General features: G+C 52.4%; 1 protein-coding gene across 2 annotated transcripts in view; it reads right to left on the bottom strand.

Annotated features, from left to right (window-relative positions):
• Positions 1-1,523: 1,523 nt before the first annotated feature.
• GLRA1 (glycine receptor alpha 1) overlaps positions 1,524-25,810 on the bottom strand; it is a 67,512-nt gene continuing 43,225 nt past the window's right edge. Inside the window, exons 4-9 of one of the 2 annotated variants that reach the window (XM_037156920.2) lie at positions 16,974-17,197; positions 14,290-14,372; positions 12,980-13,117; positions 11,459-11,673; positions 9,603-9,749; positions 1,524-1,847 (exon numbers count right to left, since the gene is read on the bottom strand). In XM_037156920.2, the coding sequence (XP_037012815.1) occupies positions 1,533-1,847; positions 9,603-9,749; positions 11,459-11,673; positions 12,980-13,117; positions 14,290-14,372; positions 16,974-17,197 (1,122 nt within the window). In that variant the 3' untranslated portion in view covers positions 1,524-1,532. The remainder of the gene's footprint in view (positions 1,848-9,602; positions 9,750-11,458; positions 11,674-12,979; positions 13,118-14,289; positions 14,373-16,973; positions 17,198-25,810) is intronic. The other variant, XM_037156921.2, reaches the window with a different exon arrangement.

Below are 25,810 nucleotides of genomic sequence, written 5' to 3'. Positions count from 1 at the left end.
GTGCGACCCCAGTCACTGACCGGAGCAGGGAGAGCCCCAGATACAGTGGGGCCAGCATGGGGGGCAGCGTGGAGTCAGCAGCGAGCTGGCCAAGGCCACTGGACACAGCCCACCTCGCAGCCCTCCTGTCTGCGGATGGCTGGGTCCCTCTGCACATCTCCCCCACTTGCAGTCGCTTCCTGGGCTCTCCCTCCCTTCCTGGGGTGCCCTAGCTGTCCGGGGGTAGATCCGGCACTTCAGAGTTAGAAGGAAAGAGAAATAGTTATCACATGTTAAAGCTAAACAAAGCACCAAAAAGGAAAAAAAAAGACTTATAAAAATATAATGGGGTCATCCCCCCACGCTTCCCACATTATTTGCAGTCTATGAAATGTCAAAATATAATGAACAGACTCTCAGCACAGTACTGTTCCCATCCACCTGTGTGTGTCTGAGCTGAGCAGCCTTGGCTCTACCCTTCGCCTCCTGCAGTTAGTTCTGCTCTGCAGAACCCGCCCTGCATCAGCTCGGTTCATCCCGTGGACCCCACCTCCCCAGGACACAGCCGCTTGCAATTCCAAAGAGACGTTCCAAAAAAATAGACATTTGAAAAAAGTGCATCTGTTCACAGTCTATGCATATTATTTCTTGAGATTATTACTTTTTTCTTTTTAACCGTAAAAAAGATTGCATATTGGCAACATGATGAGAAAACCATGGTGGCCACTTCTGGGTGGAGGGTAAGAGGGGCGGGTGCGGAAGCACAGAGGCGAGAGGGCTCAGAGAGGGGCGGGTGCGGTCCTGAGCCCCCAGACAGGAGGATCCAGGCGGGCTTGTCTGGATCCTCAGTGCTTGGGCCTCTGAAACGTCCCCTCTCTTCAGTCCTTTCTCTCCTCTCCGCCCTTCCCGCCTCCTTGCTGCATGCTCTGGCAGCCCAGCCCTCTCGAGGCAGCGGCAGAATGGCAATAGCTTTTTGGCACGTGTCCCCCTGGGCCGGATGGAAGACAGGCATGGCGTTTGGAGGGGCTCGACGTGGGACACACACCAGAGCAAGCTTATTTGTGACTGTTTCCACTCAGGGAAAAATTGTCCATCACTTCTGTGACTTTAAAAATTTAAGCAGTTACTAGGCTGATAGGTTAAGAAAAATCTTTTGCTCTCATGGTTTCGCATTAATATTAAGCATGAATAGATATCATATATTACATTGCTTTCCTGCAGCTCTGGGGCAGACTGCACTCTTCTTCCAAACAGGAGAGCCGCACAGGCCGCGGACCCCGATGTTTGAAAGCTCCTCTCCCCTGACACCCGCCCCCACCCTTCCTTCCCCGGCCCCTCAGTTCCTGTATTGGAGAAGCCCCCCGCCCCCACCGGCTCACCCGTGCGCAGATAGATAGTGCCGCATTCTAAGACTCATGCACCACTGCCTTGTGCTGTGCACAGGTCGCAGGGAAAGAGGGAGTCGTTCACACGCGTGCCCCTCCCACTCCTCCCCTCCTCCTCCTGTGCGCGCCCACTCCGCCCTCTCCCGGCCTCCCCCCATCGCAGACCCGTCACTGGTTGTGGACGTCCTCCCTGCGGACAATCTTGTAGATGATCCAGTAGAACATGTTGAAGATGAGGAAGGCCATGGGGAAGCCGATGCGGGATATTTTGTCAATCTTCTTGGCCCTCTGGATGAAGAGTTTCCGCATCTCCTCCGGGGACTTCGATGGCGCAGGAGGAGGGTTGGTGGTGTTGTTGTTATTGGCGCCCTTGACCGAGATGCCGTCCTTGGCCTGCAGGCAGGCCGGGCCCATCCCGTAGGCGGCGAAGTTGAAGCGGCCCTCTCCCGCCTCGTCCTCCTGGAACAGATTCAACATGGGGCTCTACTTAAAATAAGACAGGGGCTGGGCACCCTCCCTGCAAGGCACTCCCGGGGCCGGGCCATGCCCATCTGGTTCTCCCTGCCGCCCGGCACCACCGTCCCAGGTTTCCGAAGGCTTTTGGCTGGCCGGGGAGTTATGCCTTATAGAGGGGCGCCGCTCACGTGCCAAACAGATGCAAACCAGGGGATGGAAATGTGGCAGGCCGTCTTGAGACCTGTGTTCAAGGGTTGCTTCTGTTACCTCGTGGCTGTATGACTTTAGGCAAGTCTTCTGTGAGTCTCGGGGTTTATTTTATTTCATTTTTAGCTGTAAGTGGGGCTAAGAGTCACCCCACTACCTCAGAAGGTTCTTCTGCCCATCAGAGGTTTTAGATGAGCAGGCATCCGAGTGCTGCTTTATCAGAAATCCAGGGGACAATTTGGAGAGATCCCCTGCTTTGCTTCTGTTGCCTCCTTGCCCCCCTCCCCCACCCCCCCATCCCAGTTCATGTCTTTTCATCTGTGGGTTGCAGGGAGCGGGAGAATGCTGTGGAGGGAGCAAGAGCTGGGGGCCTCACATCCGTTTCTGAAGCCAGGGAAGCCAAAGCTCCTTCCTACCTCCACATTCCCTCGTCCCTGGTGGCTGTGGCCTCAGCCCAACCTCCAGACTTGGATCAAGTCATCATTCAAGGCCCTTCATTGTTTGGCTCCAACTTACCTCCACAGGGCACCCCCCCCCACCCCGTTTGCTTTGCTCCCTGCTGTCATTGTCGCACTTTCTGTGTTGTCCCTGCACACCCCACTGCCCTGCCTCATGCCAGCTCCCAAGGTGCCTGCTGCCCTGGCCCTTCTTGGCCCCCCTGCTAGCATGCCAACCGTGCCCTCATTGGAGTCCTGGAGGCCCTATTACTGTCTGCTCTTGAGTCCCCCCCAGTGTTTGCTCCGTGTGAGCTCTGAGGTGGCCCCGAGGGTCTCAGCTGAGGTCTTGATTCTGCGTGTGGCTCTGGGGAAGTGTTATCAGCTCACGTTGCCCTTCAGGTGGTGGGAGCCTTCAGAGGGGCAGCCCTGTCTCCTGCTGGTCCCCGGGCATGTCAGGGTCAACCAAGCCACTGGGGCCTCTCCAGCTTGACTCCTGCCACCCTATTTTGGGCTGCCACCTGGCCTTGTGACCACTTTCAGCGTAGTCTTCCTACTGCCTCCAGGAGACCTTTCCGGTCTCACCTGGTGCCCGCGTCTATCTGGCGTTCTGTGCTCTGGTCCCCTGGACACATTTCCGTGTATTCAGAAGGGCCATGCACTCTCTCTTTGACTGGGGCCTCTGTTCGAGTCACCCTCTGCCTGGGGCCACTCCACTGCAGCTCCGCTTCCAGCTCCGCCCCTTTCACTCAAGGAATTCTGACTCAGAAGCCGTCCGGAGCCCAGTGACAGGCTCCGCGTCCCTGCTCTGCTTCATGAGGTCCCTGTGCAGCCACACCCACTGACAGCTCTGAACACTTTGTATTCTCTGATTGACATCTGCCTCTCTCACTAGACTGTAAGCCCCACGAACACAGAGGTGCAGTCTCTCATGTGCACGGACCCCTCAACACTAAGTGAGCATATGAGCAGGGCAAGATCACCGTAAGCTCATAAAGGGAGAAATGAGGAGGATGAGGGCAACAAGCTGGGCCTGTCACTAGTAATCTGCGCTTGCTGGAGGCTGCCGTGTCGGGAAGTGGGCTCTGGGTATGTAGGGGATGCACCAAGTTAACTGTCTATTGGGTTGGCCAAAAAGTCCGTTCTTTTTTTTTTGTAAAATAAAAGACACATGTTTTATTTTCACCAATAACCTGGTTGATCTGGGTATCTGAGTGTGTCGGCTACCTCCCGCTACTGGATCGTAGTGGGCAGAGGCCAGGGCGCTGCTGAACCTCTGCCCGTGCAGAGAGCAGCCCCACCGCAGAGAGTTATTTGGCCGAATGTCAGGAGCACCAGGAAACCACTCTGACACGTTCGATCAGTCACAGCGCCTTCTCCACACACTGCACATATAGTTTTTGCATTTCAGTTACATTATACCTTTTTTTTTTTCAGAAGTGTTATTTTATTGGCCAAAGTTTTAACCTGCGCAGGGGCGGACCCTCACGGTGCTCATGAGAGCTGCAAACGAGAGCTGCCCTAAGCGCTTACAGCTAAGTCTTTGTTTTTTTTTAAATTTTTTAATTGATTATGCTGTTACAGTTGTTCTATTCCCCCTTTATTCCCCTCTACCCTACCCCTCATCCCCACCATTACCTCCCCTTTAGTTTATGACCATGTGTCTCAAGTCCTTTAGATTCTATATTTCCCATGCTATTCTTGCCCCCCCATCTATTTTCTATCTACTGTCTATGCTACTTATTTTCTGTACCTTCTCCCCCCTTCTCCTCCTCCCACTCCCCTGTTGCTAACCCTCCTTGAGATCTTCATTTCTATGTTTCCACTCCTGATCTAGCTGTCCTTTTAGTTTGCTTTCGTTTTAGGTGTGGTTGTTAATAACTGTGAGTTTGTTGTCCTTTCACTGTTCATGTTTCTTTAACTTCTTTTTCTTAGATAAGTCCCTTTAACATTTCATATAATAAGGGCTTGGTGATGATGAACTCCTTGAATTTGATCTTATCTGAGAAGCACTTTATCTGTCCTTCCATTTTAAATGAAAGTTTTGCTGGATAGAGCAATCTTGGATGTAGGTCTTTAGATTTCATGACTTGGAATACCTCTTTCCAGCCCCTTCTTGCCTGTAAGGTCTCTCTTGAGAAATCCACTGACAGTCTGATGGGGACTCCTTTATAGGTGACTGTCCCCTTAGCTCTTGCTGCTTCTAGGATTCTCTCCTTCATTTTAATTTTGGCTAATGTAATTATGATGTGCCTTGGTGTGTTCCTTCTTGGGTCCAACTTCTTTGGGACTCTCTGAGCTTCCTGGATTTCCTGGAAGTCTATTTCCTTTGCCAGATTGGGGAAATTCTCCTTTATTATTTGTTCAAATAAGTTTTCCACTGGTGGCTGTGCCTTTCCTCCTTCTGGTACCCCTATAATTCTGATGTTGGAGCGTTTAAAGATGTCCTGGAGGTTCCTAAGACTCTCCTCATTTCTTTGAATTCTTGCTTCTTGACTCTTTTCTGTTTGGCCATTATTTGCTTTCTTCTGGTCCACTCCATTGATTTGAGTCCCAGTTTCCTTTTCATTGCTATTGGTGTCCTGTGCAATTCCATTCATTTCAATTAGTTTCGCCTTCATATATTTGTCTAATTTGTCAGTATAATCAACCAGTTCTGTGAGGATCCTGATCACCAATGTTTTAAACTGTGCATCTGTGAGTTTTGCTATTTCTTCATCGCTTAGATCTATTGGCTCTGGGGCTCTGAGATCCTCCTGCGCCATTCTTGGTCTTTTCGGGCCCTTTAAGTGTGAGAAGCGGCGCTTGGATTCCCAGGTCGCTGGGTTGTGATGCTGTATGTGGGGGCGTGGTCAGAGCGGGGAAATGGCGACCCCCTCTGCCGCTTCTCACAGTTGGGTGCGGAGGAGCAGTGCCTTAGGTGGTTCACCTGGGCCGGGCCACTCAGAGTCGCTGGGGTATGTGGAGGTGGGGTCAGAGCAGGGAAATGGCAGCGCCCTCCACTGCCGCTTGCCGTGGGGACCTGCCAGCCCGGTCCAACCGCCCACTCCCTTGCCTGTCCACCCGCGCACAAATGCACGACCTCAGTCAACACGCAGCCCCGCTACCCCGCTGTCTCCCCCGCCGTCGCTCGCCTGGTCGCTCACTCAGTTGCTCACTAGGTCTGACCCTGCGCCTGGATTCCGCGGGCCTGAGTCCGTCTGGCCGAGTCCTCCTGTGCAACCCTGCTCCGCCAGCCGCTGGTTTCGCCCCTTACCGGTCAGGCTGAAGAATTTGTTGTTAACGGACTTCCGAAACGTTCAATTTTCCGTGTTCTGGCTGTGTTTTCTGTTGCTAATATTTAGTTTTCTCTAATCTTGGTTGTGTGAGAAGGCACGGCACATCCACTTATGCCTCCATCGTGGCGGAAGTCTTACACCTTTCTTGAAATAATAAAACATGATGCGCTGAAAATGTTGCTTATCTTTTTCCATCTTTAATATTAAAGTGGCTGCACAAAAGTTCACCAATTTGATAGGTTTTTTTAATGCGCACTGATGTGATGGCTGTCACAGCACAATCTAACCAAGTTGTTTCCAATGAAGTTAAAGACAACTGAGCACTACTAGAGCCATCCCATGGGAGAAATGTAACAGACTTTTTGGCCAACCCAATAATTTTGGGTAAATTATTCCCTGCCTCGTCTGCTAAGCATGGGAGTGGAAGGGGTGGGTGGGAACTGGAGGCCCCATCTGGTTAGATGACTATCAATTTCACTTTGTAGCCGGAGAAGGGAAATTCTCTAGACACAACTGAACAAAGCCTTCTATTCCTCTTCTCACCAGCAGGTGGCAGGAAACGAATGCCCAGAAGCATCTGGAGCTGCCTGGGGACCAGCCAGGGGAAATCCTGTCATACTCTCTGGAACCCAGGGAGGCTGGGATTGTGCCCGCCTAGTCCACCTCACAGAGGCTTCCTAATACTCTGACTAATGAGGCCCTTCAGGAATTTGAGAACCAGATGCTTTCTGCCCAACAAATGAGGTAGCTTGGGAGGATGGTGGGAGTTGAGGGGCCTGGCCAGGATCCTCAGGCTCTGAGAAACACAGGCATGTGGCTAGTTTCTCTCCATTCACCATCTGGGGATTAAAATCCCTCTGTGTACTTCCTGCAGCCCGAGCCTGGTCACTGCCAGTGTGTGAGCCACACCAGAGTGGCCAGCTCCAGCGGAAGCTCTTAATGGCGAGTCTAACTCTGTGTCCTTATAGGTCCTGACATTTGTGCCAAGTTCAGAGCTCTTAGGAACAAGGTCAGACGAATTTGAACATCTGCAAGGGACTGGGCAGGAGAAACGTGAGTGATGAAGTGAGCTGGGCTGAAAAGCCTGTCCCGTCAGGGAGGGCCGTGGTAAACTGCGCACTGCACCCCCTGCCCGGCGGCATGTCCAGGGCACCAGCACCACGTGGGGTGTGCGTTCAGTGGGGCGGCAGGCTGTGATTTTTTGAGAGATATTAGACGTGTGGTTTTTAAATGCTGGCACCTTATTCCAGATTTTTAAGATACTGCTGGTGAAATGAATGATATTTCCATGCTGAATTTGACTTTCTGGCTACTAGTTGTTGACCTCCACCTTATTATGGTTCTTATTTAAGATCCAATAAATGCAAGACTATTTTTACCTGCTTCAGTAAGGAAACACTGATGGTTGATAGCAATTGATGCGGCACAGCTAGTGTGTGGGAGGAGCCGTGGGCCCTTGAGCCCTGCCCCTGCCTTTACCTTCAGGGTCTCTGCGGTCCTGGGGACTGGCTCCTCCCCCCTGCCATCCCTTGCCCAGGCGGAGCGGCTGGGATGCTCTTTGAGGGGCCCTTGCAGGTTGTGAAAGAGCCAGCAGGGAACCGCACAGCAGAATCTGATCAAATCTGGTCAGCAGCCTTATCCACACTTTACCTGGCCAGAGTGAATGTGTCTGTTTTCCTCTAGTGTGTCACACTGGGAGGGATTTGGCAAGGCAGGAGGCAGCCTTTGGAAGTACCACAGGTCCACCCTCTCACACATCTGCAAGGGGTTCCATTCACATTTTAGCCTGTGCAAACAGCGCCCCCTGGAGTTGTGAAGTGCACAGTCTAGTGGTCTGGTATTAATCATCTTTTAGCAAAAAGCCACTAGCCCGTGGGAAAAACGAAAAGTAAAAAGTAAATCCCAGAGACAGTCGTGTTTGGTCAGTTCCTCACTCAGATTGTTTTGGGAGTCAGAGGCTGGAAATCCAGTGGACAGTAATGGAAGGACTGAAACTAGGGGTCCTATGGAAACGCTTTCTGGCTTCTTAAATATGGTGTCCTCTCCCCGTGCAGGTTGTATCTTCACTCCCATGGCACCTTCCGTCCTGGAATGTCTGCCTTCTGCCTGTGGTGAACTGTTAGAAGTTAACGAAGTCAGATCGCTAATGTTTAAGACACACGAGTGGAGAGGTATGCCTGTGTAATCATTTTAATCCCTGGCACTTGTGGCGGGAACAAACCTTAAGGCCGCTTTGGAATCTGATTTCATCCGCACCACAGCCCCCCTTATGCCAGCTTTAGTCCACGTTACAGAGGGAAAAATTCGGCCTCAGACGAGGCTAGCTTCGAGTCCCATACCAAAGAGAGCTAAAGAGGTAGGTCCTTTGTCACAGCGTGGAGTCCTTTGGTGCAGTGGCATGGAATAGGTCAATCTGAAACGTGTAGTGCCTTGGTGCGTGGCAGGCGTGTGGTGTGGCCAGACAGGTCATAGCGTATGGGTTCTTGGTTGCCCTAATCTGTTGCTGGAAAAACTTCCAGGCGGGCTGTCGGCCTGCACCTCGGCTCCTTTGCTGTTCCTCTCTCTGCATGCCCCACGGATGGCTCTTACACGTTCACTATGTGTCAGGCTTTGTGTTGGGCACTAGGCATGTATTGCTGCACAAGAGTAGACGTGGCCTCTGTCCTTATGAAGGTTACAACTCAGTGAAAGAGATGAGCATTAAGCAATCACATCACTGAATGTATAATTACAAGTCAGGGTAGATGTTCAGAAGGACAGAAACTGGGTTTGAGCAGAACATGGCCTTTGCTAGTGCTCACGGCCTTTGTGCAAATCAGGGACAGGCCTGCCCTTCAGGAACTTGTGATTGGAAGCCTTTCCTCTGGCTAGCACAGCCCATGCCAGGGCACAGCGTACAGGAGAGGGCCTTGCTGGCTGGGGCCCTTGTAGGACATGACCTGTCTGACTGCACTCGGTAGCCTTGTAAAGGAGCCTCAGTCCAGGCCTGGGACCCTGGCCAAGGTGTCGGGGAAAGACAGCTCAGCAGAGGGCTGGGAAATCAGCTGCTCCCTGGAGGAGTATCCCAGGAGGGAAAAGCAAGCTTCCTGAAGACCTGTGTGTGTATTTGAGGAGCTGGGGAGACAGCTAGTGTAGATGGTGCCCGGAGAGCACAGGAGAGGGTGACAGTGATGGGAAGATGAGGCCAGAGAGAAGAGCAGACTGTCTGATCCTGGGGGAGCGGTAGGGACCAGGGTGTGGAGCCGGTGTGCTGCCTCGGCCGCACACTCCCCAGGGGCGTTTGCTGGTTGGACTACAGCCTCCGAGGTCGTTAGAAGAGGGTGGAGACTGTTCAGAGAAAATAGTCCTCTATGCAGTCCATCAGGGAGAGAATCTGTGCTGGGGGAGGATCTCGCTGGATGCCCCTTCCTCGGAGGTTGGGAGCAAAGGCCTGGAAAGTGGACCTGTTACTCGAACACCTCACCCTTCATGGTGCAATTCCCACCTGGAACCAAGCCCCCTGAAATAATGCAGCCCTGCAGAAAAGACCAGTAAGTAGCCCCAAGCCTGCTCTGTGTTGGGTTTCTAGTGAGCCACTAGCTTGGCCCCACCGGCATTTGTACCATCAGCTCTGACTTCAGGCGCACCCTGGTCATTTCTGTAGTATTAGAACCATTGAACCAGTGACCACCTGCAGACCCAGTTGGGGCGTTATTTATGGCAGAGGAAGCTGGAACTTGTGATTTTCATTCCCATTTCATGCCTGCCTCACCCACTGAGAAGGATGGTCCAGCGAAACAAGTGTCATAAGACAAGGCTGCCTGCCGGGAGCTCTGTCGTTTGCCGCCAGCTGTCCCTCCCTAGGCAGGGACCCAAAGGCCTACCTTGTGGTGTCTTCGCTTCCTGCGGAACCGGAGAAGCTCTTTGTGCTGCCGAGACACAAAGTTGACTGCAGCGTACTCCAGCAAGGCGGAGAACACGAAGAGCAGACACACGGCCATCCAAATGTCAATGGCTTTCACGTAGGACACCTGGGTGGGGTGGGGGAAGAACCGGGCAGTGAGGGCAGAGGAGAGGAGTGCTGACTGTGTGGGATGGAGCTCCCCTGTCCCCCACTGCCGTCCCCTCCCCAGCTGGGGTGTTAGCGGGGAGAGCACAGAGGAAAACAGAAGAAAAAGGCCCCAAGAAGCCTGGCCAGGAGGTCGGGCAGAGTAATTGGGAAAGCAGAATGCGGCGCCTGGAGGGGCACTGGAGGGGGGTTCATCGCAGAGCCGAGCGTTGCATGGAGTGTTGAGAGAATAACCAGGATGGGTCTGCAGTGGCAGTAGGGGAGGTGGGAGAAGGCAGAGGCTAGCAGTAGAAGGAGCACAGCAGAGCGAGGCTCCCAGCATTCACAGAGAAGGGGGCAGAATGTGGGATCTAAGTGTGGGTGAATGGAGGAGTATGAGGTGCTTGGCATTACTAGTAAATGAAGCAGAACATTATGTCTGGTGTTACAAGTGAATTAAGCAGAAGGTGAGGTCTAGTGTTAACCGTGAAAGGAACAGGATGGAATGTTTGAGGGAGACTGGAGGAGAATTAGCATCTGCCGTCAGTAATGCATGAAGTGGAATGCCGTGTCTGGCAGTGGAGGAATGGAACAGGATGATGTCTAGCATGGAATGAATGAGGCAGAATGCGTCATCTGGTATTATTAGTAAACAGTGAAATTCAGTGTCTAGGGTTAATAGTAAATGGAGCAGCCTGTGTCTTAATAGTTAAATGGTGAATGTAACAAAACGTGGCGTTTAACATTACAAATACAAGCATCAGATTCAGGTATGCGCGGAAAAGGGTCAGCATAACAGGCATGAGGCTGCCATCCTATGAAGGACCTGCTTGCAAGGCTGGCCCTTGGATGACGTCTGGAAACTTGGATTTGGGGGGGTGTTCCCACTTTCCCTAACTGATAAGTGTGCCTTGATTCCTTATACAAGAACATGGCTTATGCTGAACATCTGCTGCCCTGGGGCTCTGGAATTCTGGTTTGTGCTAGGCACCCAAGCACCCAGAAAAAACCTTTGATTCTGAATCTTAAATGAGTCTCAAAACCATTTCTGTCTCTCTGGGCAGAAACATCTCAGCTTGAGTTGCCGTTTGTTGCTGAGGTAAGAGGGCGCTCTATGTGGTCCCGCACGGGTGGGAGGGAGCAGGCAGGGAAGCCTGCCCGTGGGTCCCGCCAGCCTCTGCCTGTGTCTCTTTCCCATGCCATCAAGCTGTGCGTCCTGAGTGTTCACCGCAAGGAGCCTTAGCCTTGCCCACAACTGCGTGCTGAGGCCGTGAGTCGCATCAAATCTCTAAACCTGGGGGCGGACTTGGAGACCCCCCGACACAAAGTACTTCCCACTGCTGGTGAAGGAGTGGAATGGTGGTCCTCAGCATTAAAACGAATGGAGGAGGCGATTGTTAATAGTAAACAGAGCCGAATGTGTGCTTAATGTTGGTAGAGAATGGAGCAAAACCTGTCTGGTGACCATTGCCTTCACTTTTTCTTTTTCTCATCTTTTTTTGTGTGTGTGTGTTTATACTGAACATAATGTTAAATCTGGAGGAAAGGTTCAATGGATCAGAGTGCTGGGTCCTACTATGTGTGGCAGATGGAGAAATAGTGACCAGTTCCTCGTGCTGGCCTATCTCAGGCAGGGCAGGGAGAGGAGCAGCCTCCCCGCCTGTGCAGGTACTCTGCGCACTTGGCCCTCACCTTGGGCAGGGATGCTCGAGAGCCGGAGCTCTGGGTGGTCATGGTGAGCACAGTGGTGATGCCCAGGCCCACACGGGCGGGTGCGGCGTCCATGTTGATCCAGAAGGAAATCCACGAGAGGATGACAATGAGCAGGCTGGGAATATACATCTGGATCAGGTAGTAGCCCATCTGTCGCTCCAGGTGGAACCGGGCCTCAATGCAGGTGAATTTACCTGGAAGGCATTACAGTGTGAAGGCAAAGTAGCCTCGTGGGTAGGAAGGACTAAGATTTGGGGGTCAGAACAATCTCGGCTCTAGTCCTGGTTCAGCACGATAGTCGCGTGTCCTTCGGCAAATGTTTGACTCCCGCTGTGTCTCACTTGTCTTGTCCATGGTAAATTGGGGAGAATGGCGACGATGACAATAATAGTAGTAATAATAGTAATAAGCCTACCTCACATGTTTACTGTTATGGTTACCATGACGAGGGAATGAGATGGTGCCTATAAAGAATGTTGCACATCCTCACACCTCATTAGTGCTCAGGAATGCCAGTTGCTGCCATCCTCATCATCACTATTTTGTTGCAAAGAGTGGGCTGAAGTGCACCATCTACTCCCCTTCCGCCACTTTTCTTCCCAAAACATGACTTGATCCTGTTCCTTCCTTTTGCAAAACCTTTCTTTCCCTCCTTTCTTCTCTCCTCATCCAAGAAGGTCCCCTTTACCTGCAGGGAGGGTTCAGCCTCTGTAGTCTGCCCCTCAGGATGGAGGATGGAGCGCTACCTGTTTTCCAACCCATCCCCCTCTTTCTTCACCGTAGTCGCCACCACCTGCACTCCATCCCTTGCCCGGAGCGTGTTTTCACACTTGATCTTGCCAGTCCCTCTGCCTGGAATGCCCTGACTCCTCCCCACAGGCGGCCCAGGCAACCCTCCTCTTCCTCCACCACCGGAGTTTACACGCGAGGTCTCCCCCAGCACGGCGCCTTTTCCTCCTCCGTTTGCTCCTTCAGCCCCGAGGTAGAGAGCTGAGCTAGAGAGAGGCGGCGCCCCACGTCCCCTTGTAGCTGACAGCCCAGCGGCTTCTTCCCAGCTGCACTAACTTCAGTGCCGCCTCTCAGCTTCCCCCTGCTGAGGTCTGACGTGAGCACGGTCTGTGCCCGGGCCCCATCAGCAATGCCAGTCCCTCTGTGACAGAGACGGCCAGGTGTCCTCCCCACAGCGGCTCTTCCGCCTGAGGAATCAGGCCCGTTTGAGTGAGGTGCACTGCCACCTGGAATGAAGACTGTACCTCCGGCTTTCTTTGTGATGAGCTGTGGCCTAAACTCCTGCTACTTGCCCCAGGACTCACAGGAAGAAAGTGCCAGAGCCACTTTCTGGTTTCAAAGAATATTCTCTTCACCACTGGTCATAAACACACAGCTACGCCCACCGTGACTGCCTCATACGGTCTGCTGAAGCAATGGCTGAGTGAATGTTTGAAATGGCCTCTGGCCCCCGGTGGGGGGTGGGACCTGAGGGCAGCCCCTTGCACCCACCTGTGTTGTAATGCTTGGTGCAGTATCTCAAGTCCTTCTCCTCCTTCAGGATGAACTGGGGCAGGGTCAGTCCATCTGCCACCTGCACAGCTCCCTGCTCTTGCCACTCAAAGATGAGGTCGTTCATGGTGTACCCAACTGGGATGGGATCAGAAGGAGCAGTCACCACCCAGAGGCACTTACGTGGGGCATGTCAGGGTTGGTCAGGGTAGAGACAGAGGCATCAAATGCTCAACAGACTTACGAAACCGATTTGCTCCCCTCCCCACAAAGGAGGTTAAACCTGGTTTAATTGTTTGCATTTACCCCACTACCCTTCTCCCTCTCTTCCTACCGCTCCCAGCGCCCTACCTTAGCTTGCCCTGTTGCCCCCTTCCCCTCACCTCCATGGTCAAGTTCAGCTGACATCTGCCATTTGTGCCTGTGCATATCCTTGCAGGTTCCGTCTTCTGCCCACAGCAGACTCTCCTCATGGGAGTGACTCTGCGGTATGCTATTGTGGTGGGACTGTCATTTGGGGGTGGGAGTGCCGGATGGTGGCTCAGCGAGACCCGTCAGACGCTCCGCCCCAGGACTTGACCCTCAAGTGGAGTCAGAAAAGCTTTCAGGGGTGGCCTGTGCTGATTCCCTTTGGAGGCGGTGCTCCAAGGGGAGAGTTTGTTAGCTCCTGCTGCCTGAGTGTGCTGCTCTGGCTCCTCTGTATTTTCAGATTTTCCTACAAGTCTGTGAGGGACCTCCATGTCCTTCCATTTAATTATATTTTAAAAATTAGATTGCTCTCTGGGTTTACTGTCAAAGAATCCAGCCACCTCCCCCACCTGTTAGCATCCGGGTTCACTGGCTGTTCATAAAGCGTCTCCAATGATACCTCTCCCTCCCAGTTAGGAGGAAGCCCTCCTTCTGCTCTGAGGCCACCATTCTTGGTGCTTCTAATAGGACCGGTCCCACTTGCTGCCCTGTGCCAGCCAGTCATCTCTCTGCCCTGTGGGAACGAGCGTGCCCATGGGCTCCAGGACCGTGGCTCATTCAGACTATTTTTCCTGACCTCCTGGAGGGCGTGCTCACAGGGACACAGACCAGTGCTTCCTTGGGGAATGCTGCTGGCCCCCAGTGGGGCCTCAGCCCAGGTAAAAGGAGCTACACTTCCAAAGCATTTTCCAAGAGCTAAGCCCCTCATCTGATATGATGAGCTGTTACAGGAATCTCCTGGGGGCTTCTCTCAGTCAGGAGTTGCTATGTGGGGGTGTCTGCCAGTCCCGAGAGTAAAGGGGGGCCTGATTCTTTCTTGAGGCCTCAGAGAAGGGACTCACAGCTTTCCAGTTGCATGATACACGTCTGGACATCCATGGGAAAATTCTTCAAGTCCATGGGGCAGGCCAGGGTCAGGGTGATTCTGGGAAGAGAAGGGAGTCGAATGAGGCAGGGCCCACAGACCAGGGAAGCTGTGCCTCCATTCTGGTTATGACCAGAAACCAGTTCACTAGGACAGGTCCAGGGGTCAAGGAGGCCAGGGAACTAGGGTTTTTTGGAACCAGTGTTTGTGTATTGCCACACTTCAGGTATGTAAATGGAGGCTCAGAGAGAGAAGTAGGTTTCCTAAGGTCACACAGAGTCAGGGGAACCTCTGTGTTTCCTTGGAGTCCGTCTGGCTTTGGGGGGCCTGCCTTATCTAGGCGCCCAGGGCTCTGGAGGCCGGGCCTCCCCTCCTCAAATCCCTGCTCTTCTGCGGAGACTGAGGTAGGAGCGGGGCCTGAATTTCCCTCTGAGTAGCCCCAGGCCTCAGGCATTCTCAGGGGCACTGGCAGCAGGTGCTGTGAGTGGTTCCTGGCTGCCTCCCTGCATGCCCTTGGCTCATCAAAAGTTACGTCCAAAGGTCTCCTGCCTTCTGGGTGTCCAAACACAGCTGGCTCACATCTGTGAGCTCATGCTGGGGTCAGCTGGGAAGTGGTGGAAACCCCAGGCTTCTGGGCTAGCTGTTGACTTTGGGTTGCTCCACCCTTGCAGAGGCCTCAGACCCAGCGGAAGTCCCCTTAGCAGAATCCGAGCGAGGTCTGCACTCCGGCCGAAATACAAGGCTTCTGCTGGAGAGGCTTTGCCAGCATCTGAGCACCTGCTGCAGGGACTGGAGAGGAAAGGCTCTCAATTGTTAGGCCCATTCCCTCACTTGTCAGGTGAGAAAACCGAGGCGCAGAGCAGGGTAGGCAGGGACTCCTATAAGGTCCCAGAGAAGGCTGATGGCTCAGGCAGGACTTAATACCATGTCGCCAGCCTTGGGAAGCTGGGCCATGTGTTGGCCAGCAGGCTTTCCAGCGCTGCTTTCCCGAAAGGCATCGGGTTGGTGGCAATGTAGTGGCACTTGGTGCTGGCACCTCGGCTGCACACGGTGAGGCCCCAGCCCACATGGATGTCCTCCCTCCAACTCACACCCACAGCTCTGGATGTGGGTCCCTTTAGGCACCAAGTAGAAGCAAGAGGGGGAAAGGGGAGGGGGGGGAAGACGAGGCAGAAGAAGGGTGGTGAAAAGTGAACGCAGCTGATTTCTGAAGAGAAAAGCTCCAAAGTGGGGCAGCTGTCACACTGGGTTAATTTCCTGAAGTTGAAGGACCCAGGGAATATCACTTTCTGCTGATTGGTCCTGCTGCTTGGGGGCTTAGCTTCCCAGACACAAAACTAGCCTGGCAGCTTCAAAATCCAACCAGGGCGACCCCCGCTCCACTGGTCGCCACCCAACCCAGCCAGCCGGACAGGGCTTTCCCGTCTGAATGTGCACTGGGTGGGTGGTCTCCCAGGTGAGGAAGGTGACGCTGCCTCTGGTTCCGTCCAGCCTGCCCCTCTGTGGTGCCTCCTTTCCCTGTGACGGTCTCTCAGTGCCCTCTCCCACCCGTCTGCCCCTCAGTCACATCCGGGGATTGGGCCGTGCCGCCTCTCCCATGGGCCTGGGCGTTTCAAGCTTGTCTCCTAAGGGAAATAGAAAGATTTATCCCCCTGAGGACCTGGAGCCGGAGGGGAGTCATTGAGGACCAGCACTCCCCGTTAAGCTCTTCCAAATAAAAGCATCTCCATTCATTCCTTACACAGCTGCATGTCTACTGAATCCCATGCCCCTGCTCTTCCAGGGGCAGAGTGGGTGTCAGATTAGCTGTGGGAACCTCAGTAAATTACTTAAACTTTCCGATACTTGTCTAATCTGCAAAATTAAACCCACTTTGTGAGGCTGGTAGGAGGATTAGACATCCTCTGTGTAAAGTACCTGGTAAGTACATTCTCAGGGAACGGTCATTTTCTTCCTATCCTGGGGGAGACAGGGAGTTAGGTGGGGCGGGGTGGCAGGAGACGGACCCGTATCTGTGGGGAGCTGGGGTGGGGGCTCCCTAGGCTCTGGGCCAGGCAGGAGGAGGGAAAGCGCCTCTGGAAAGAGGCACAGCCGCCCGGGCTGACACGGGTAAGCAGCGCCTCCACCGGGCCGGCCCAGTTTCGGGGAAGCTGCTGGAACTATTCAGGCGTGTGCCTTTGCTCCTGACATTTTTTTAACAAAGGTGGTAAGAACATTTAACGTGCGCTCCCCCTGGTGACAATCACTGCAGTGTGCACTCAGTGCCGCTGGGTGCCGTGCCGTGTGGCTCAGCAGGCCACCTGGCCTGTTCTCGTGCATCTGCACGCTCTCACTGGGGGTTGCTGCCTGTGAATCCTCTTGTTCCATCTCGTCTCACTGAAACTCTGGGTGAGCTTAGGGGCCTAACTCAAACCCCACCTCCTCCCAGATGCTCCCTTGATCTCCCTGCTTGCAACAAACTGCTTGCCCCTATGACTTCCCATGGTATTTTGTTCTCACTCGCTGAGTGTAAATTGCAGAGCTGGCCCTGCCTATTTGGCAAAGGTGTTGGGTTCTCAGGGCCCATTTGCCCCCGTTTGACCCCTCTCTTAGAGTCTGCTCCCAGAAGGCGGAGGGTGAGGCACTTCCTGAGGCTGGGGTGATGAGCCTCCGGGGGCTCACCTGATGCTGTAGAGGACATTGCCGTTCCGGGAGATCCTCAGCAGCTTGTTGTCCGTGGTGATCTCGTGGAAGTGGGCCCCCTTCTCGTTGGCAAAGAACAGGTCGGGCTTCCAGATGGAATCCAGCATGGAGGGGTCCAGGTCCAGGGAGTCGTCTGGGTATTCATTGTAGGCCAGCCGGGGGTCATTCCACTGCTGCCGCAGGAAGATGTTGACCCTATAGTCCTGCAGGTGGGGGGGCAGGGAGGTGGGGTCAGCACTGGGCCCTGGGATGTCCACCCTCTGAGGCCCTCATGCCTTCAGTCAGAGCCTTCCAGGGCCCCTCTGGGGGCTCTAATTAAAGCGTGGTTGCAGCTGATTTGGGAGCGAGACGGGAAAGTCCTGCACCAGGCCAAGTCCAAGGGCATCAGCATCATCCCTGAACATTCGCTAACCGTGAAGTGTATTCACCTCTGAACTGAGACGATTTAAACCTTATTCTCTGTTTTGAGACATTAAATAAATAGAAAGTTCAGGCTGATGTCATAAAAACCTGTGTCCATCCTGTCAACATTTTCGTCCTGTGAATGTTGTTTTTTAGGTGAGAGAGGTAATACGTCATAGACGAAGTTCGCGTCCCCCTTTTATCATGAACCCCACCAGTGCGGCAATTCTCAGGGGCACTCAGGTGGGTCAGCCACCGGCCTGGACGGATTGCAGAAACAACAGGACAGACTAGAAGCTGATGCCTGGCTGTTCAAACGATTTTGCCTAAAGAGGACAATTTCTAAGCAGTGAGGGAAGGGTGAGTAAAACTTCTGTAGTGTTCCCCCACTGTGTTTTCACGCCGGCCTTCCGTATCCTTCCCTGTGGTGTGTGGATTTGTGTGGGGAGAATTAACACGAGAGGTGTTGTGGAGTCGCATCTCACTGGGTCCTAAACTCAGCGCTGAGTGAGGTGCTTCTATGGGGCTGCAGGGTAGCTGCTCCACTGATAAAAAGAATTCACGATCAACCAGTTAAGGGGAGGGTTCGGCTAACCCAAATGCAACAGAGCTCTTCACTGTAGGATTTCTCAGAAGTGAACTCAACATGCTAATGAACTGCGTGGCTCTCCAGGAGGGGACTGGACTGTGCAATACTTCCCTGGTGTATGATGGCCGCAAACCCTTCAGTTTGTGCATGATGTGTGTCTTCCACAGAACATAGGTTAGGAATTGCTCTCTTAGTCAAAACTCCTCCCCGCTCCTGTTTCCTGGTTGGGGAAACTTAAGTTCAGAGAGAACTGCATCCGGCCCAGGGTCACTCTGGGAAGGCAGAGCAGAGCTAGTCCTGGCACCAAAGTCCCCACTTCTAGTGAGGGGGCATTCAGGCCTCCAAGGCCAGAAACTGGGTAATGAAATTAAGGAACAGTCACAAAGCTAGTCTGAAATTTTGTGAGAGGGGCTTTAGAAACCTGGGTTCCATGAATGTCGTGACACCGCTAGCAGGATTTAGGGGATACCCGTGTCTTCCCAGGAGCAAGAGCATAGCTCTCTGTTGGAGCCCCGAAAGAGCTTAAAGTTCTCAGAGATGAATAGCCTCAGCTCAGACCCAACTTGAAACGCTCTCCTTCAGGAAACAAGCTTTAGTCACGAGCCCCTGCCGCTGTGTCTTCCCCGAAGGTGCGGGAAGGTGCCGGGTAAATGAGATCACGCTGCATTTTCTTTGGGGCGCTGCTGCTAAATGCTAATCACTCCTGATCTGTCACCTGCAGGGGTGAACCGAAACAGACAACCCTCCCCGCCCTCCTCACCCCGGCAAGTTCCTCCCACAGCACACGCCTCGTTCTGTTTGCCTACAGAAGCAGCGATAGCTTCCTAACTGTGCCGAAGTATTTTCTAGAAGGGTTCTATAATTTAATCGAGGCCCCTCCCTGCACCCCCATGGAGAATGACGTTTGTCTCATCATCTGGTAAGTCCCACTGGAGGGAATGTGGAGGGAGGACTTCAGACCAGCCTGGAGTAGACTCTTTGGGGTTTAGGCTGTTGTTGTCGACAGTCGCAGACAGCTTCTGGTTGGGCCCCATTGGATCGGGGGTTAGATACAGCCCTTTTCCTGGGATCTTACAGGAAGCGTGTGTGTGTGTGTGTGTGTGTGTGTGTGTGCACACGCACGCGCATGTGCAATGAATCAGGGGTCTGGCCATGTCAGAGTAAACGGACTATGGATGGCTGGGCAGAGAAAGCCTTCGGTCCCCAAACCCCAGCAGCACTTCTGATGTTCTTGCCAGTGACATGTCAAGCCTGTTTATGTAACTGGTAGGAAGAAAAGAAAGTGGCATTTCTTAAAATGGTCTGTTAGGCAGCAGGTGCTGCTCTAGATACTGTCACGTTTAATCGTTACCAAAGCCCTGAACGTCAGACATTCAGATTCCCATGGTAAGAGGAAGGAAACTGAGGTTTTGAAGGCTTGAGAAACGTGTCCAAGGCCCAGAGCTAGTAAATGGCAGAGCTGGGACGTGAACCCGCATCTGCCCGACCCTCAGGGAGCAAGCACTCGTTCTGGACGGGCCACGCATGTGGGGAGCCAGCTCTGTGCCAGGACGCGCTCCCACCCTCATGGCCCAGGTAAATTCTGCCTGCTTAGCTGAAGCCTCATTTCCTGGAGGAGTCTTGGTGCCCTCAGGCTCCCCTGATCTCTTCCTTTTCTGATCTCCCAGCAAAACGGAATCACCAGGAACATTTCGTTTTGCACTTCCTCCCTGTGTGTGTCTCATCTCCTTAACTTGACTGGCAACATTTGAGAGGATGAATCTGAGTTTACCTTCTCCTGCACAATCCCACTGACTCCCCCAGTCAGTGCATCTGGGAGCTACCCAGTACCCAGGATGGGGGTGGGAGGGATAGGGGCAGGGGCCCGGGGAAGGACTGAGGAGGAAGAGGAGGAGGAGGCAAAGGTAGGAGAAGTTGGAACAGGAAGAGCTTTCCTCATTTTATAGCTGGAAAGACTGAGACTTGGAGAGGGAAGGCATTGTCTAAGGTCACACAGCAAGTCAGTGAAGGACCAGGGATTAGAACCTGAATCACTTCTCTGGTAAAAGAAGGAGTTAGGCTAGATGATCTCTTAGAACCCTTCCAAATCTAATAGTTACTAGTTTTAACTAGTAGCTAGTAGTTATTAGTTTGCTTTTTAAAGAAGATTTCACTGAGCATCTAGTAAGTGCCAGGCACTGTTCTAGGCACTGGAGAATGTGCTGGGAACCAGAAAAACATACCTGTGCAGTCCCAGACCTGCAGCGCCGAGTCTACAGCACCTGGAGCCTCAGGTAGGGACTAAGCCCAGGGTGCTAGGCAGATAGAGAAGACAGCCCCCCAATCCAGACTTGGGGTGGTAGTCATGGAGGCTCCAGGAAGACATGGTATTTAAGGTAAGGCCAGATATGGTTGAGCCAAAGCAGAAAAGCATTTTGGGCAGCTGCAACGGCATATGTGAAGGCCTAGAGACAAAGCAAGCTGGGTGCCAGTGCTGTGCTTTGGAGAGAACAGTGAGTGACTGTGGGGGCGGGGAGGGGCGGAGGGGAAGTAGGCAGGGCCTCTCACGCCCTCCTGAGGAGTAGTGTGGCCCTCATCCTGGGAGTAATGCGGGGCTCTGAGGGGTTTTAGCTAGGGAAGGACACTATTTACATTTGCACTTTATTACTGATATTTTATTTTATTTTTAATAGGAAAAGGACTGCATTTGTTGATTGTATACATCTATTGATCTGGCATATAGTGGATACTTCAACATACTATACATCCATCATTCAATACTCACATCACTAGAATTAGCTTATTATCCTCATTTTACAGTTCTTCCCATCTGACAGTTGAAGGCATTTAGGTTCAGGGTAATTAAGTCATAAATTCACAAAGAAAATAAGTGGCTGGATTCTAGTCCATACTGCCACTGCAAAAATGCATTGTGAAGAGTACTTTCATGCTAAGTACATGGGTACAAACATATGGTATTTTTTCATGGACATAGTCCCTATTTTGTTATCACTGCTTTGTAAAAATATTTAATTTTTTCTTGCTATAGAAGCAATGCACGTTGATTGTAAAAATACAAACATACCTCACCTAAAGAAGGAAGAACCCTGCAGGGTCTCAAAGTGAAACGACTAGTGATGGGCGAGGGCCCGGCCTGGAGCAGGCGCCTGGGTGCTCAGGCAGCCCGTGCAGCCCGTGCAGCCCGTGCAGCCCGGGGCCCGTTCCCCGGCAGCCCCGCTTCTCCCTGCAGCAGCTGCTGCCTGAATGAGCTGTGCCATCCACTGTTCCCTCCTCCTTGGTGAGCAGCAGTGGCACTGCAGTGCGGAAGGGATCGATGGGATTGGTGTAATAGCCTGAGAGCTGAATGCTGTTTTGCTTACTGAGCCATGTACTCACGAAGCAAAGGTGTTTGACATGGTGGGGTCCATGTTCAGGTTCATGGCCCCAGGCAGCAACATTGGAATCCTCTGCCTGATAATCTCAGGTTCCACCTCTGGCAATTGGTTTCTAGATCTCAACCTCTCAAAGGTGGCCCACCTAAGTCTGAGGCAGGGGGGATTTCCAGAGTTCTAGTTCAACAATTTTTAGCATTAGCTCACCGATCTTGCCTTTAAGATTCCCTCGTGGTCTGATTCTGGAAACTGGGCAATGGCCACGCTGGTCAGACTAAGGTGGAGAGTTCATTCATTCATTCTGTCATTCAACAAGTATTTATTGAGGGCTTTCTGTGTGCCCCCCTGCCCCTGCCACAGTGTGTCTAATTTCAGATTCTAACCCTGCCCAGTAAATTTCTCTAAACTCAGTATTGTCTTGAAATAGCGTGAGGTGCTTTAGTGTGAAAGAGCTAAGAGCCTGGTGAGTGTGTTGGTGGGAAGGGGCTGGGGAAGGCAAGATGTGTGCCCACTGCAGTCAGAACCAAGAGACACTGCCCAGGAGGTGGCCAGAGAACAAGATGTTTACACCTTCCTTAGCTTCAGCACGCCAGCTCTGAAGGGGTGTGTCTCTTCTAAACTCAATTCAACTCCCTAAACATTAGGCCCAGAGGGAGTACTGTGACCAGGGAGGCACACAGTCTTGATTTGTACCCCTGCAGAGCTTGAAGTACCCAGCAGGCAAGGCATGCTACGGACAAAACCATCTACCACACATACCGAGAGTGATAAGCGTCATAAGAGGTTGTAACAAATAGCCACTTGGTACTGTTCCCAAGTCAAGGAGAGACTCCCAGCCAGGCTGGGTGACCCCAGAAAAGCTCTGGAGAGCCTGTGGCATTTGGAATGGTCCCATCAGTCTGTTCCGTTCTCCTGCAGTAAGCTTGTCTAGCTCTGGTACTGCTCTGCGATGTGAACGAGGTCTGGTTCCAGCTGGAAGGGAGGCCAGCGAAGTGTGAGGAGGAAGGACCCGGGGAGGAGCATGGGGCTTAGAACAGGATGGTACGTGCAGACCAGGGCGCAGTCTCCGTGCTTTAAGGACCGGGATGTGTGGCGTTGAGGGTCGAAGGACTCTCACGTAGGAGGAACAGCACCAGCACGGGTGTGTGGGAAGGGGCTTTCAAACAGTTTAGTTTAGCTCAACTGTTACCAGCAAAAGTAATAAAAGGTCCCCCATACTGAGGACCTGCTGTGTACCAGGTATTGTGCTAAGTGTGCCATGCAGTTCAGCTCCTTTTACCTTTAAAACAATCCTACCACATTGGTATTTTCAACTGAATTTCATAGATGAGGAAGGCTCAGTGAGGTTATGTAATTTGTCCAAATTCACAGTTACTCCACAGTGGGGTTGGCATTTGAATCTGGTTTGTCCCATCATTTAACATTTACGCTCTCAGACCGTCTGCGATGATGAGAGGCTATGACATGGGCTTGAGACCGTGGCCGTCCTCGGCTACCAAACGGGGGCTTCAGGCTTTATCCTGTGGCCGGTCAGGCCCCATTGAAGTCTCAGGCAGGGGAGCTTACCCTAGTTTGACTTCAGGGAGGTCAGTGTGGTGGGATGGCCGTGCCGTGTTGGAGGTGAGAGGACGCAGGCCGGGAGACCTGATTCGGGCTGTTGGGAAGCAGTCCAGTGGAGAGACCAGGAGGAGCTAAACTAACGCAGCAGGAATGGAGAGTGGGGTGGGTGAGCACATCATGGTTCTTTGTGATCATCATCATCTTCCTCATCACAGCTAGAAAGAACCTTGGAGACCTCTGCCTGAGCTCCTCCTTTTTACTAGTGGCCCCGAGAGGGACAGGGGTTTTCCGTGGCCACATAGCAGTTCAGTGGCTGCGGTGGGGCCTGCATACAGAAACCTGGGCTGCTGTCCCACCTCTCTCCCTATGCATCGTGTGCCTTTGAGGGCAGAGGGGAGAGCCAGCCGAATCTGCCATCAGGCAAGCGCCGCTGTCCTTGGAGAAGCTCTAACCTCCACTTGGCTCTGACAGGGTTTGGGATTCAGGTGCATGAGAACAGGTGCCTGTGAAAGCCAGGGCCTGGGGGCCTGCGGAGTGGAGGGTGCCCAGGCTTGGGTCAGGAGCCGCTGCTTCCTCTTTCACCTGCTGCCTTCTCCTCAAGCACTTTCCCAAACCTCTGAGAGCCAGAGATGTTGCCTCCAAACATGAGCGGAGTCAGCCCCGTCTGCAAACAGCCCTGCGAGGGGATGGACCTAGCTCACCGGCATGTGCCAGCTTCTATGCTAAGTGCTTCAGTTCTGACAGTGACACCATTTCACAGATAAATAGAGGCTTTGGGGTATTTAGTGCTTTGTCTAAAGTTAGTGAAAGAGCTGAGGCTTGAATCCACAACTGGCTGATGGTAAAGTCCTATGCTTTTAAGTAGCATATGGTACTGACTGGCTCCTTTTAGTAATAATATTGTATACGTATGTGCTGCATTTTACTCTTCAAATCACCTTTACATTAATTTCTTCTCTGCAGTTTGGCATGGAAGAGAACATTCTCGGCCCCTTTGGACAAATGTTGAAACTAAGGCCCTAGAAGCTCAAGTTCCCATGATGAATTACTGGTAGATCCAGAACTGATAATAACAGTGCAAATAATACTAATAGACTGAGACTTCATCGCATGCAAAGAATGATGCTAAGAGCTTTATGTGTGTTATTTTATCTTTATAATAATCCTGTGATTCAGGTTCTATTATCATTCAAGGTACTCAGAGGTTAAAGAACTGTTTCCAACATCACACAGCTGTAAGTGGCAAAGCTAGGATTTAAACCCAAGATGTTAATGCCAGGGACCAAACACTTAACCACCAGATTACACTACCCAGGGTCTCCCAGAATTGCACCGAGGGATGGTTTTATGACACCTCAGGGCCATTGGATACTGCCTTTGGCTGTTGTTATATACCTGTGGGTTGGTAGAGCCCACTCGAGCAGGAAGTATTAAAAAAAAGCAAAGGACAAAAGACCTCTGCCCCAGGCCAGCAATCCACTAATGCTCCTACCTCATTCCCGCCTTGACCCTCATCTTTGACCCACTGTCTGCTCTGCACTCAAGTCCAGTGCTGGCGACTCCCCAGATCCTGACTCACCGCCTCCTTGGCTCCAGATGCCTGCTCTGCGCCTCCATCCCTCCCTCAGCCACCACCCTGCCTGGTGCATTCTCATTTGGGTCTCACGCAATCAGAGCTGTATTTGTTGTAAAGAACAGTAGATGGTTTGGACCAGTGGAGCTGGGCATCTCTGTTTGTCTCTAGTGTGAGTTTAATAATTACATGACCATGCTAATGGCAGCGAGTTTTATTGGATGTCTGACATTTGCTTGAACTTTGTGTGCATTGTATCTCTCAACCTTTCATCAACCCAGCACTCTGGGTATTATTATGCTCATTTTAGCAGGAAATGGAAACTCTGAGAGGCTGGACAGAGGTGAAGTGTCTTGTTCAAAGTTCCCTAGCTGGTAGGTGCTAGAGCAGGGGTACAAATCCAGGACTGGCTGGTGCCCAATTTCACCTTCTTGTGACAACTGCATACTGCCTCTCTATTCCCAGCCCCTTCCTCTTTAAAACCAAGTTCTGGGTGAGCGGGTTAAAGAAATGTAGTAGCCGCTGTGTATGGGCGCCCCACTGAGCCTGTGTGACAGGTTGGCTCATGCAGATCCTGATAGTGTCAGGCGGAGAACTTCGGGTTGGCAAATTGAACAGCGGGTGGGTTCACACTGATTGCCAAATTTACACATTGAAGGGCGTATATGAACCTGGAGAGGGGACAGGGGACAGGGGACAGTGTCGGCAGTCCAGGGCACAATGGCGAGACACTCACTAACCTGGACCTGTGGAAAACAAGCCTGCCCTCGGGAGTGAAACTGATGGCAGAGATGAATAGGCTGCAGAGGAGCTGGGCGAGGCCCCTCGTCCATCACAGTGACCGACGGATGTGCAGCCCAGGTGATTCAGGACAGGTGCGTGCTTGTAATTGAGTAAGTGGAATCTTAATATATTTGATCATGTCTTGTTTAGAGAACTGTCTTACAGACATGGGGGAGGTGTTCATTTAGTAGTGTAAGAAAGGGCAGTTTGAGGAGCAGGAATTTGGCAGCTGGTACTCTGGTGTCACCTGGGGGAGAGGGCGCCCTGTTGGGGGGAACGCCAGCTTTTCTGTCACTGGAATGAGGGCTCCGGTGTGGTGAGGCTGGGGCGGTTTCTTAGACGTCGCTTTAAAAAGGCCTGGGTGAAATTTCCTTCCAGACTGTCAAAAGCAACTTTTGATTGGCTTCCTTATTAGTCAGAGAGTGGCAAGGAAGTGCTTTCATGGAGGACAAGAGCAACACTCTTGTTCGAATGGAAAGATCCATCATAAATTAGAATAGCCTGGCAGCTTTAGTTACCCCCTTTGGTCTTCGTGGGT

Source organism: Artibeus jamaicensis, unplaced genomic scaffold (genome assembly GCF_021234435.1).
Source record: "Artibeus jamaicensis isolate MK-2021 breed Jamaican fruit bat unplaced genomic scaffold, CSHL_Jam_final contig_432, whole genome shotgun sequence".
NCBI lineage: Eukaryota > Metazoa > Chordata > Mammalia > Chiroptera > Phyllostomidae > Artibeus > Artibeus jamaicensis.
The sequence above is the reverse complement of the archived record's forward strand: the minus strand, read 5'-3'. Positions and strand labels throughout refer to the sequence as shown.